Consider the following 14,045-nt stretch of genomic DNA (forward strand, 5'->3'; position numbering starts at 1 on the left):
GGATCACCTGGGGAGTTGCAAAAATACTAATCCATGGGTCCCATCCCAGGGACGGGATTTAGTTGGGCTGGGCTTTGGTGTTTTTTGAAAGATCCCAGAGGACTCTGCAGGGCACACCAGCTTGGGAATGACTGCCGTCTATGGCTGTGTGCTGGTTACCTGGCAGGGTCAGGGGCAGCGCTGCACCCCAGCTTCCTCCTCACCCCCACACCATCCTACATGTTGAAGACATGGAGAGTCCCCGATTGCTAGGAGTCAGGCTGGGAAATGGGGTCTAGACATCCCAGAGTTAGCTCAGGGGCCAGTGTCTCCACCTGCCACCCTACAGACCAGGCCAGCATCCCTAGCTTTCTTGGGGAGAGACTTGCCCATTAACTCAATAAATAAATATTTCCTGAGTATTTACCCTGAGCCAACAGCAAACACAACAGCCTGTGGGGTCCTAATCCTAGTCATTCTCTCAGCATCTGTAAATCTTTTTTTCCCCCTTCTACCTGGCCCAGGCCTGCCTGCAGATGACATGAGTGGAGGGGAGGGGAGGAAAAGAAAGGGTCCAGGGACCTGGGCCCTGTTCCATCTAAGCGTCCATACCCTCCTCTAACTACCATGATTTTGTGGTGAAGCTTGTGGCTGCCGGAGCCTGGGTTCAAAATTCCACTGCACCACTTGCTAGCTGTGTTGACTGTGGTCCAGCTACTCTGTGCCTCATTTTCCTCATCTGTAAAGTGGGGATAATCACAAGCCCCATCTCACAGGGCAGATGTGGGGATTAAATGGGGCAGTACAAGTTAAGTGCCGGAATAGTGCCTGGCACGAAGTAGGTACTTTGTACACCATGGCTGTCTTGCTTCTGCCCACCCCCAGTTCTGAACAGCTCTCTTCCCGAACATCTCTGTCCAGGCTCCATTGTCTCCCCCTGCCCTCCCCTTCTCTCTCTGCATCCTGAGTCCCATCAGCCCAGTCCTGCCTCTTCTTAATCAGTCTCAAGCTAAGGTGTGACCCGAGCCCCCTTAGCAGACATGCCCTGAGAACTCACCACTTGCCTGCAAGTTCACTCTGAAATCTACCTTGAGTCCCTCCTGCTGCTCTCCACATGTGCCTTGTGCTGCTCTGAGGTTCCTGGGCTCTGCTTGCTGACTTGGAGCCCTCTGACACCAGGAAAGGCTCCTCCGCAGCTAGATCTTGCCAGAGAAAGCCAAGAGATAGTCCTGGGCAGGTGTGCGGTCCTTTCTAGCATCCCACCTCTAGGGACCCTGAGCTGGCCGCCTGCAGCTGGGGGAGAGCTGAGATGGGAGGGGCAGGCCCCAAGGCCACTTCTATACCAGGTCCCCCAAAGGACAGGGCCTCTCTCTGCTGTGCTGGCTCCCCCAGGAATCACACCCTGCTTACCTGCCTCATTAACCGGCTGGCCTACAGGACAGAGTTGTCCATGCCTGCCGGGTCCCCAGGTCCCAGAGAGAGCCATTAGCAACAGTAGGACCTGCCCCCCCACCCTCACCCGTGGCCACCTCTCCTTGTCTGTCTTTCCTGAACCTACTATAGCCTAATAACTGTTCAGAGCAGGAAGAGGCTTGTGAGTTGAGAAAGAGGATGGCAGCAGGGAGAAGACATTGGAGGTAAGAATCAGTGAGAACTGGCTGTATCACAAAATCATCCTGCATAATATCCAGAGGCTGGATGAGGTCCGTTAGGGCAGCTGAGGCAAACTTTGGTGGCTTCTGATGCCGGAATCTTTTCCACCTTGCCTCTTGTCAAGTGTCACCCGACATGCACTTATATGCCTCGAACGACAAACAGCTCACTGCTGCAGAGGCATCCCAGGCATCCCTTCCGGAACTGAGCAGAGGGACAGAGCCAAGATTGGAGACTGGTTAAGCCTGTAGGAAGGCTCTGTCTTCTACCTCCCACCCTCTCTGGTTCACCAGTACTGAACGATTACAAAGTAATCATTACAAGCTCAGCGTCCCGCACACACTGGATTGCGGGATGTGGCGAGCATCATTGCGATGTACGATGACAAGGACAGCAGTTGCAGCAAACTGACATGACAGATTGTCCAACACTGAGGGGTCAACTCCCCAAGACTTTCCAAGCAGACTCCTCAATGGCACTGAAGACCCCGGCCTGGTTTATAATCTGCAGCCACTTTGGAACTTCAACAAAAGCTCCAAAGAGGAGCCTCTGAGTGATCTGAATCCAGCTTCTCCACTGCTCCCCAGACCCCGCCAGCCCCACCTCAGGGCAGAAGGCTGCACCAGGGGACGCTGTGGCATTGGAGCAAGGGGTGGGATCCCCGAATATGACCCCTGCGAGACAGGTCTTGGGGAAACGGAATGGGGTTGGGGCTCAGGGACACACGGGGAGTAGGGCCTGCCAGGGAGCATCAGAACATTGCTCTTCCCTGGGAATCGGATTCTGCTCGGAAGAAACTTGATGCTCGCACACAGATGGAGAGTGAGACAAGGTTCACCGGTTTTGGCAGGCATGCAACAGGGGGACTGCTTAATAAAGAGTATTTTGTAATTAACAGGTTGTATCAATTAGTCATCAGCCCCCAAAGCAAGCTCCTCGGAAAGTTTCTTTCCCTCCTCTCTGCATTTATTTTTATTTTTGACTATATAAGGAATACCCAAGCTTTGCCAAAGATAGAGAAATACAAATACTTATAAAAAAGGAAATGACTCCCCCACATATTCACCCTATAATTTTACCACACAGAGATGTGTGGCCAATGATATGGTATGTTTTCCTTAATTCATTTTTCTAGACTTTTCCTTTCTTGAGAGGGTTTTCACCATGAACAACCAACCCCCACCCCCGTCAAATCCTTCTTCAGAGTGCAAGAGCAGCAGTGTCCATGCAGCCCCTGCCCTGGGATCCAAGTCTTGACCTGAGAGAGATCTTCCTGAACTTTCAAGCTGGCCATCTGTGTCACTGCTGCATCTGGGCAGGTGGGACAGGAGCTGAGGAACAGGAAGCCCAAGGGGTGGGCGTCCTACCCTGGCTGGGCCAGATGGTCAGAAGCAACAGCCAGCTCTCTTCTGTGACCTCTTAGGGGCCACCTCCACCAGCGAGTCCTTCAGGCGGTCCTCCTGCATCTTGAGTGACCTGTATGACAACAGGAGACATCAGCCCTCTGTCTCACCTTCGGGGGGCAGCACGGAGGGGCCTGTGGGTGCCTCTGTGGGGCTGGGGGATTGTGCCCCCCGAAGCCCCCTCTCCCATCTGCTCTGCCCTGCACTGCATTCCACGTGGCACCAGGAAAATGGGGCCACGGAGACTCTGGCCTTCTGTGGCCTTCCTAGCTTTCTTTCCAGCCTACTGTGTGCCTCTCCACTGTGCAAGGGACACTGAACGAGACCACGAAGCCAGCATGTCCTCGCCTTGAGAAGTGAGGAAACGGACAGGAGAAGAGGCCGTCAGAACCAGGAATAAGGAAGGACATGGAGGGACCACACGCCGGGTCCCCGAAGGGTTTAGGGAGGAAGGAGGCAGTGTCAGAGCCGAGGCTGCGTCAGAGCTGAGGCTGAGCAGAGGACAAGGGACCCTAGCAGAAAAGGGGGGTTTGTTTCCGGCTGAGGGCAAAGGCTCAGTGTCAAGAGAGAGCTTAGGGAAATCAAAGAAGTTCATTCATTCGTTCATTCATTCACTCACGATATATTTACTGTGTGCGGACCACTGCGCTGAATGATGCGAAGCCCAAAGACCAAATTGGCCATAAATGAGCCTTAGAGGCAATAGGGGTTCAGAGCCCTGGGGGCCTGGAAGCCACATTCAGGAACTCGGGCTTTTGAAGGAGGGAAGCTGAGGGAAGCTGTTGAGCAGGTGTCTAACCCAGGGCATCACCTGATCCTCTGTGGGGCTGGGGGATTGTGCCCCCCGAAGCCCCCTCTCTCCCATCTGCTCTGCCTTGCACTGCATTCCACGTGGCACCTGGGCTACTTTGTCAGATAAGGGGCTTCCAGATGATCGGGCCGGGGACCCCTTCTGCCTTACTCATTTCCTTCATTTTGGGGGCACCTAGTAGGTGCCAGGCCCTGGGTGTAGAGGGAGGGGAGCTGGACCCAACAGACATGGCCCCACCTTCCTGGAGCTACCGCCTAGGGCAGGAGGCTCACAGCAACCAGGGAACAGAGAAACAGACAAATGCCTGTGTCCTTACAATATGTCGAGAAGGGCTTTGAAGGACACGAATAGGGGACAGGGATCCAGAATAGTGGTGGGACAGAGAGTGGTCAGGGAGGGCCCCTCTGAGTGACAGAGGCTGAGTGAGTAAATGTGCATGTGTGTGCTTGCACGTGTGCACACGGGGACGGGGGAGGCCCCAGAGACGACAAAGGCCGTTTGGAGGCATTTGGATTTTATTCTAAATCTAGCGGAAGTTGGAGCACCTGGCTGGCTCAGTAGGAAGCACATGCAACTTGCGATCTCAGGGGTCATGAGTGTGAGCCCCACATTGGGTGTAGAGATTACTTAAGTAAACAAATAAAAATAAAAACTGTCAAAAATAAATAAGTCAATCTAGTGGAAGTTACTGGAAGGTTGAGAGCAGGAAGGTGACCCTCTCAGGCCCACTGCACTGGGTAAGCGAGAAAGTAAGCTAAAGCTCGAAAGGGTGCAGGAGACTTTGAGAAGGTGAGCAGAGCAATGGAACTAGTAGAGCTGGACTCAGACTCTCCACAGAGTGCTCTCTCCCCTTCCCCAGAGGGTGAGCTTTACAGTTTCATGATGCTTCCTCAGAGTGGGTCTTCCCTTCCCACAGGCGGGATCTGGAGGCTGCCCAGGGGACTCAGGGGGTGAGCATCGGGGTGGAACTCACCGAGCCAGATTCACCACGGGCTCCAGGATGTTGTGACCTAGGGCAGCACTGCACTCTCCAAAGGAGACCCCCAGCTCCTGCAGACAGACCCCCGGGAGAGCCCACTGAGCATCCTGGCAGAAATGCCCATGGCCTGGCCATCAAAGAATCCCACCCAGGGTGTCCCTAGGCCACCCTCGATGGGTGAGGCAGCCTGGCCCCCGGCCCTCGGCTCCTTGCCCCCTGCACCTCCACCCTGGCTGGCCACCGTGTCAAAGATGCCACCCCAGAGACATTCCACAGCCCACACCCTGAGTGACGATGGAAAGCCTGTGTCCCAAATTGGAGAAATGTCCTTGGGGACATTTTAAACTATTAGTTATGTGGTTTTTTAAAAAAAGATTTTATTTATTTATTCATGAGAGACACACAGAGAGAGAGGCAGAGACACAGGCAGAGGGAGAAGCAGGCTCCCTGTAGGGAGCCCAATGTGGGACTCGATCCCAGGACCCCAGGATCACTGTCTGAGCCAAAGGCAGGTGCTCAACCGCTGAGTCCTCTAGTTATGTTTTTTGATTTCAAAAATATTCAGCTGAGGGCAGGGAACTATTGGAAAATACAGCCTTCAAAAAGTGCAAAAGCAAAATATAAACCACTCGTGTTAGGTAGTGTTTGATATATATTTCTATTCCGTTTTATATGACCCCCTGGGGGTGAGTGGGCTAAATGCCATCGTGCTGGTGGAGTCAATCCTATGAACTGGCTGCTCCGGCAGGACCCAGTCGAATGTCAGCAACCTCCCAGGGTTCAACTCAACCTAAGCTGGGACTTGCAGCTGCTCTTCTGACTTCACATTACATTGTAGGCACTTCCTCCACGCCCTCAAATATTTTTCTGGGACAGGATTCTTAATGGCAAATGGTGGCCTCTCACATGAACCTCCACAACTTAACCACCAACTCCTGCCAAATGTTTGTTCTTATAAATAATACTGTAAAGAACATCCTCATATAAACACGCTTGATTATACATTATATGTGGGTATCCATTATGCTATTCTCGTAGGGATTATTATTTCTGATTCTTTCCTTAGGATAAATTGCTAGAGGAGGAATTACTATGTCAAAGAGATGAGCCACTACATTTAAGGGGGGCGATTCCTGCGCCAACCAGGAGCCATGGTGATGAGCTCATGATTCTGAGAAAGGAGGGGAGAAGGGGAAAGAAATACAATATGGAAATGCCAAGGGGGGTTGTGGTGGGGGGCGGGCAGGGGCTGGGAGCTTTTTCCCTTCTTTATTATTCTCTGGAGTTTCTGGAATGTGGTCAACTTCTGTTCATAAATAAATAGTATCCACTGTCTGGTGGTGGGACTTTTGATGCAATCTTGCCAGGGAAGAATTGGAGTCTTAAGATAGAATAAATTAGAAGGAATGTTATGTTAATTAGAGACCAGAGGGAAAATTAAGATTTGATTGGGAATTTTAAGTGAAGCTCTTAAAACTTTTTTTTTTTTTTTTTTACTCTGAAGATATTTTTATATAGGTCAGAATGTTGTGTAGGGATCTGCTAAGTCCATCTGAGAGCCAAAGTCAGACCCGCTGGTTGCATGTTTCAGTCTAAGAACAGGGTGGGTGGGAGGCAGAGGAGACCGGGCTGCTGTCCACTCTGACCCGGCCTCGGGCAGGGCAGGGGTAGGGGCAGGGATGGGCAATGGGTCCTTCTCAGTGGCCCAGGCCAGGGTGACCTCTTCATGTCCCTCCAGGGAGGGTTCTGTCCAGGCCAGGCTGGGTGGGGGACTGATGGCCAGGTGCTCACCTGGGCCAGTTGCTGGCCGGCCTCTATGGGCACCTGCCGCTCCTCCTCACGGTCCGTCTTGTTTCCCAGAAGAAGGATGGCCACCCCGTTGGGCCCTGATTCCTGCACATAGAATACATTCCCTTAGCCACACATGTTGGGTTTCTGCTGTGGTGTGCCAGGCCCTGGGAGGATTTGGCCCTGCCCTCCAGGAAGCTGACAGTGTGCACACCCAACCCTGCCCCCGGCCCCTGCCCCGGCCTTTCCCTGTAACACTCACTCCACACCTTTACCCCACCCACGACATCTTCCCTTCAGTCTAGAGTGAACATGCCCCTTCTTGCTGCCTGCAAACATTCACCCATTTCCCAAGGCCAGCCCCCAAGGTACCTCCCCCAGGAAGCCTTCCAGGATTGTTCCTGCCCACAACCCTCTCTTCTTGCCTGTGCCAAACAGCCCAGCACTTGATTACATGGGCTGGCTTGGCTCACTTCCTGATTGTTTCATGAGTACTACTACCACTAGCTTCTGCTTCCTGAGCACTTACAATATACCCGGTGTTGTTCTAACGGCAACTGTACCTATTAATCCTAACAACTGTATGAGAAAAGTGGGAAGATGGAAGTTCAGAGAAGTTATTTGTCCAAGATGATAGAGTCGGGGCAGGGTAGCTGGGATTCAAACCGAGGTCCTGTCAGACCCAGAGCCTGGCCACCCCGGTATAGTACCTTATCCTACTTCTTTTGCCGGACTAGACCTTATCCTACTTCTCTTCAGCTGGACTAGAAACTTCCAGAGAGAAGACACATGTCTTTCATCATACCCCTCTGCAGTGCTAGTACATACTGCAGAATTTCAGTATATATGGAACAATTAAGTACATGGGGGAGAGAACTAGACATGTGTGGACAGAGGAATTATCACCTAGAGTAGTACTAGCCTTGCATTATCCCCAGGTGTTAAGAAGACATTGCAGAGCTGCTATATATAGGAAAGGAATGTTCAAGAGATAAAGGAAGTAGTTTGTTTTGGAGGCTGTACTACGTGGTTGTGGTTTCTTCATATGACTATGCTCCCAGCTCATCCAGCCCCATGTCCTCAGTGGGTCACATCACCCACATGTCCGTGGTATCATTCGTAATCCTGGGAGAAAAGAGGGCGTGGGCAGGGTACAAGTTCCCTCTTGACTCCCAAAGCTGGGGCCAAGCCCAACAGCCATCTGCAGGTGGCTAAGGTGGCTGCTTACCTGGAGACAGTTCAGCCAGTAGCGCACGTGGGCGAAGCTCTCCTGGGAGGTGATGTCGTACATGAGGACCACGCCGTCGGCTTTGCGGAGCAGCTGCCGAGTCATGCTGTGGTACCTGCCCAGACAGTCTGCATGAGGCCAGGCCTGGTGGGCCGCCCCCTCACCCTGGCCCCTCTGGGCCTTAGCTACTTCAGCTGCAAGGTGGGAGAATGAAGCTTTCCTGCTCCTAACTGCTTCCCGAAGACAGTGTGCAGACGTTTTCCTTCTTGCAGCGTAGTGATTGTTGAAAAGGTAGCAGTTCTCATGGTTCAAGTTTCAAAAGGTACGGAAGGGTACCCAGGGAAAAGTCTGTCCCCACGTCCCCCGGCCCCCACCACTCAGTCTCCCTCCCCAGAGGCAGCCAGGGTTACCAGTTTCCAGAGGTATTTTATGAATATATACAAATATATGTATGCGTACATGCACGCCGTGTACATACGCACCTTCACATACGTACACCTCTCTTCCCTGTTAAACACAAATAGGGGGCAAAACACTCATCTGCTTTGCTTTTTCCAGTTAATATAACATCTTGCAGGTGTTTCCCCGCTGGCACACAGACAGAGTCCTCAGTCTTTTTTTTTTTTTTTCGGTGGCTTCATAATATTCTATGGACTGTGTAGCCAGACCCTGACTTATTCTCTGGCCCACCAGTCCTCATGTTTAGGCTGTTCCTGGTGCTCCCAGCACAGACGATGTTGCGATGGACATGCTGGTATTACAGTCATGTGTGAGTTCACCAGCACAATGAATTTCTGGAAGCAGAACTGCTGGGTTAAGGGTGTGCCTTTTGCACGTTGATCACTCCTGCCTCACTGGAAAGTGGCAGGCCAGCATTTTCAGAAGGCCTGGAGATCGGCCAAGCTGTCCCCCGAGGGCCACGTTGGAATGGCCTTCACAGCTGTCCTGCGAGGCCAAGGGCGGGGGGGGGGGCCTCTGGGTCTGCTGCCCCCTCTGTGAGCCCACAGAAGCTTGACTCATCTCTGCTTTCCCAACCTCCTAAATGCTTAGGAGCTGGATGGCTTTTTTTATACTTGATCACCTCTTGCCTGAGTTGGAGTTGTCAAGGTCAGGCTGCCCTCCACCCCTCTTCACCTTGGGTTCAGCGCAGGGCCCCGACGCCACTAACGGAGACAGGGCCCCTTACCTCTCCTGACCAGCTGTGTCCCAAAGCTGCAGCACGAAGCACTTGTTGTCCACCAGCAGAGTTTTGACCCGAAAATCCACTCCTAGGACACACACAGGGGGGTTGGGCCTGCTGCCAAGTTACCATCCAGGGCTTCCAGCCCAAACCTGCCCCAGGATACACCTGTCCCCAACACCAGCTCCTCTGGCTGCTGAGCTTCCCCTCAGCTCTCCAAATCCCATCCATACTCAAGAGCCTGAATCCTCCAAGAAACCCTTCCTGACTGCCTCGCCCACTGCACTCCCACACCCGGATGGTCGGTGCCAATTTGAGGCACCTTGCATTGTCTTGGCTTCTATGAACATATCTGTCTTCCCAACCGTACAGCAACGTTTATTCTTCAGGTCCCTCAGGAAAATCAGTTTCACTGTTTTATTTTTATAATACTCTCTGTTTCATTCCTAAGTATAGCATGGATCTTCCCCCAACAACCACACAGTGGGGTAGAAACAGGCAGCCTCAGAGGGAAGAAGGAGCACTGGTTTCAGGGATGACCGATGGGGCTGTGAGCTGCCCATCCTCTGCTGCTCTATTGGCTGCGTGACCTCAGGTAAGTCACTTTACCTCTTTGAGCCTCCCTTCCCTCTTTGCCAGGTGACAATTAAAAAAGACCCACATTGGGGTACCTGGCTGGCTCAGTCAGTTGAGCACGTGACTCTTGACCTCAGAGCCATGAGTTCAAGTCCTACCTTGGGTATAGAGCTTATTTTAAAATAAATAAAATAAATTAAAAAACTACCTGTAAAAAAGAATATCACAATAATAAAGAAAATAAAAGCTCCACATTGCAGAAAGATTGGGAGGATTGAATGATCACGTTTGAGGTTTGGCCCAGGGGTGCTTGGGAGGTGATCATTTTCAGTCTTATTCTCATCTCCCTGAGCCACAGCCCTTCCAATTTCACAGCCCCACCCCTCGCTGTGGTCATGCTTCTGGACCCTTCCTGTCTCTGCAAATATAAAGGGATTAGTGAAATCCCAGGAAGGTTTAGAAACTTTTGGGGTACACCTTTCTGCCGACCCCCAAGGAATTCAGGCAGAGTAGGGAGTGATGGAGAGGGACTTCTTTCCCATCCCCACTCCTTTTCCTAAGGGAGCCCTGAAGCTATGGAGCCCACTGCACGCCCTGTGCCAGCTCTGGAAAGGCGTGCCTCCTCATACCAGCCCTGAGCTGGTGGAGACTTTTCTCAAAGTCTCTGCAGCTGTCCCTGGTGGGAGCTGAAACCTTGTTCCCCCGCCCATGCTCTCCGCAGGAAGTGGCAGCCTGGGGAACCTGACTCAGCAAAATGGCAAAGCAGAAGTCTGTAGCATCCGCTTCTCTTTACTGCTCTTTTACCTTAGGAATCCTTGTCCTAGGAAGCCCAGGGTCTGCAGGAACCTCTGAGATTATCTAACCCAACCCCTGGTGATGATATCCAGCCTGGCTTGAATGCCCACCATGTAATCTATGAACGTCTTTAACAAGTATTCCTTGCATTTCCTAACTCCGCCATTACTCCCACCAACCTGCCCATCCCCTCCTCAATCCACCCACGTGGCTCCCATATGTCCCCAAAACGTGTTATAACTTAACCACATAAATCGCTAAGAATATAACAGTTATCTCCTTCCCAAGGAATCTGCTATTTTACATGAGCGGCCCCAGGGGCAGAGTCACGCTGAACCCAGAACACAGCAGAATTTCTAGGGTGGGGCATGTGCTCTGAAAGCAGGAGACCATGGGTATGAACTTTGGGCCCCAGCGAGGGCAGGAAACGTGACCAGGTCTTCTATGATCTGTTTCCCTCATCTGTAAAATGGGGATATGGAAAAGCCTGGCAAAAATGCACATTCTGATATAACTCCATTGGCTCTGGCTCTGGTGCTCCACCCAGCCCTGTTCTCAAATGCCAGCAGGCTAGAGTTCTCATCTTCTGAGAGAAGGGGAGGAAACAGAGGAGGTGACGCTGGGTGTGGAAATGTTCATGACCGAGGAAGCCAGAATTGTCCCCATTGATGGTGAAGCCAGATGGATGACAGCCACCAGGAGGCACCAAACTGCAGCTGGCACTGGGACGGGCACAGGTCACTCCCCTGGATCTCGGGTACTCCCAGCCGACTAGCGGTGAGTGCAGGCTTGCCCTGTCTTTTTACAATTATGCAACCTGTGTTTTTCTTGATTGAATTTTGTGGAACCTTCTTATCACATAATAATGGGGGCAGATCAGTTATATAGGGAGGGCTTTTGTAAAGGAAGGAGGCACGGAAGATGCTTGGCGCATTGTAGGTGGTCAGTAACCAGGACCTCAGATGATTCAGAACAGTGGGCTCGCAGACCCTGTGACCCTCCCCAACAGCAGGCCAGGCCTGCTGCAAGTTCTCTAGTCCCCAAGACACTGAATTTTTAACTGGTTCCCCCAGGTGAGGATTCTTAAAGAAAAATTTGAGAACCCATCTTGAAGCCTCTTTTGCATGAAGTCTGTCATCTACCCATTGGTCTGGCGCTGGTCCCCAGTTAGCATGCACTTTGCCTGGCACAAACACATGGGTCCCCCCATCTCTGTGCCTAAGCGGGTGTCCTCTTCATTCTTGAGCTTGCATTTCCGTGGCTCTGTACAATGCCAAGCGATCACAGATCCCAACATTTGTAGGTAGAGGAGTCTTTGTGTTTGGGGATATTTCATTTGCAGGGGCCACTGCATTAGACATGATCAAATATTTGCTTATGATAATAGTAATAAAAATAATATTGAGCACTTACCACATGCCAGATATTCTAAGACATGTACAAACTGAACTCATCCTTACACCTATTTTAGGGAGCCTGTACACTTGCCTGCATTATGCAGTCTGCATGATGCAGATGAGGGTTTGAGAGTTCAGAGGGGTTAAATAATTTCTCCCAGTCCTTACTGCTAGTGGGTGGCAGAGATGGGATTTGAACTCAGGTATCTGAGCTCCTAAATGACCTTACTCTAGAAACACATTCTGTGTAAAGTACTCAACTTGCCCCGGGCAACTCTCTGCCAGAGCTTGGCCCATTGGCCTGGGGCTAATTGTGAGCAAAGGCAAGCGGCACCCACCCTGCAGTGGCCTGCCCCCAGGGCCATGTGGGTGGAGACTTGCTTGTTTTCACTGGCAACCAGCTCTGGCCCCTAAATTGCAGGGTGCTTTGTTGGTGCGGCACATTATAAGCTAATCAGATCAATGCAGCAAAGCAAATTACCTATAATTAGAGATAATTAGTAAAATAGTAAGATTGTGCCCATATAAAATAAAGTCTAATGCAGGGCCTGTGGCCAGGACAGAACCTGCAGCTTCCCAGGGAGATGGATCTGTCTGGCTTGCCTCCAGCTCATTGGCCCTGGGTCTCCCCGGGCATCCCCTCCCTCTGCAGCCTCCCTCCCCAGGTCAGCCCTTACCCACAGTAGCTGTCAGCCCGGTGGCAAAGGAATTCTGGTGCAGCAGGTGTAGGAAGGATGTTTTGCCCACGTTGGAGTCTCCCAGGAAGATGACATGGAAGAGGTAATCGGGGTCGGCTAGAGGCTCGCTGGCCGCGGGGGACTCCGGGGACCGGTTCAGCGCAGCCTCCCCGGGCTCACTTCCTGGGTCTTCTTCGAGTCTGTTCTCTGCCATTGGCTCCCTGGATCGAAGGGAGCCTTGTTCTTCTGTATGAGCAGTTGGAGGTGAGGGCATGGGCTGAGCTTCTAGCTCCACTGTGGTGGGGGAGCTGCGCCGGTGCTCCTGAGGCTCTGCTCCATCCCCAGGCTGAGCCCCCTCCAGGGGAGACTCCAGGGGAGGTGACCCCGTTCTAGGAGGGGGGGCTTCTGAATGCCCAGTTTTCAGGCTGTGAGCCCCAGCTGACTGCTCTGAACTGAGGTCTTGTCCTCCTCGGCCTACCTGGTTCCTTCCCTCCACCCTGGGCTCTTCCAGACGCTCAAGGGAGAGGCCAGACAGCCCATCTGGCCCAAAGACCTGGCCCTGAGCTTCTGTTGGCCCCCCGGGCTGGCTTCCCTGCACACCAGGGCTGCACCAGGCCCGCTCCAGCCCCTCTGAGGGAGCCTGACCCACAGGTCCCGGATCCTGGGAGGGCCCAGCCAGCCCTGGTATAAGGACTTCGGCTCCTGGGGACCCCAGTCCTGGCTCAGAGCCAGGATCCTGCCGGTCCCAATGGAGGGCCTCTGTCTGCCTAGGCGGCTTGTCTGGGATAGGCCCGGGCCCCGGGCTCTTGTCACCTGGGTATGAGGCCTGCAGCTGTTCACTGGGCCCAGCTGGGGCCTGGGGAGGAGGACAGGTCACCAGAGGAGGAGGTGCATCCTCCAAAGGAATGAGCACTTTGAGTGCAGCTGCCACCAGGCTCCCTGACTCCCCAGTGGTGGCCCCTTGGAAACTCCGGAGGGAGAGGGCCTCAGGGCCAGACCCTGACTCCTCCTGAGGTTCCAGGCTGCGAGACTGGACGGGCTGCTCTGGACTGTCATCCTGCCCATCTGCGCCCACTCCTTTCACTTCCTTGGCTCCAGAGGGCGCCCCAGCAGGGCCCCTTGGAGCCCCTTCCAGATCTGAAGGTGGCTCCTGACCAAACGGCAAAGCACGTGGCTCTGAGATGGAGATCTGCCTGACAACTCGGGGTGTCTGGGGGCCCAAGGGGGTCCTTGGGGTGGGAGGTGGGCTCCAGGAGAGCTGCAGAGCTCTGCGCGAGGAGGTGTTGAAGCTGCTCAGGAGCTGGTCCCAGTCATCCTCCTCCCCAAACAGTCCGGGCAGGGGAGCCTCCTCAGAGGGGACTGCCTGGGCATCTGAAGCCTTCTCCTCACCTGCTCGGGGGACACTAGGAAGGGTTTAGGAAGCTAAGGTCAGGGGAACCTCTCCCCATCGGTAACACCTCACAGCTGACCCCAACCCCCAGTCTCTCCTCAGGTGGTCCCCACCCTGCATGCGCCCCATGCCTCCCCCTTGTCCAATCCTGCCCATCTCTCAGGGCCTATATGAAGCCTCACCTTCTCC

At 53.1% G+C, this 14,045-nt stretch overlaps 1 protein-coding gene across 4 annotated transcripts in view; it reads right to left on the reverse strand.

The window, feature by feature from the left end:
• Window positions 1-2,576: 2,576 nt before the first annotated feature.
• RAB44 (RAB44, member RAS oncogene family) overlaps window positions 2,577-14,045 on the reverse strand; it is a 35,906-nt gene continuing 24,437 nt past the window's right edge. For all 4 annotated transcript variants that reach the window (XM_077904224.1, XM_077904222.1, XM_077904223.1 and 1 more), the window contains 6 exons: window positions 12,467-13,869; window positions 9,028-9,109; window positions 7,842-7,956; window positions 6,617-6,718; window positions 4,820-4,896; window positions 2,577-3,108 (listed from right to left, as the gene is read on the reverse strand). In XM_077904224.1, coding sequence (XP_077760350.1) covers window positions 3,018-3,108; window positions 4,820-4,896; window positions 6,617-6,718; window positions 7,842-7,956; window positions 9,028-9,109; window positions 12,467-13,869 — 1,870 coding nt within the window. In that variant the 3' untranslated portion in view covers window positions 2,577-3,017. The remainder of the gene's footprint in view (window positions 3,109-4,819; window positions 4,897-6,616; window positions 6,719-7,841; window positions 7,957-9,027; window positions 9,110-12,466; window positions 13,870-14,045) is intronic.

This window comes from Canis aureus, chromosome 7 (assembly GCF_053574225.1).
Source record: "Canis aureus isolate CA01 chromosome 7, VMU_Caureus_v.1.0, whole genome shotgun sequence".
Taxonomy (NCBI): Eukaryota; Metazoa; Chordata; class Mammalia; order Carnivora; family Canidae; genus Canis; species Canis aureus.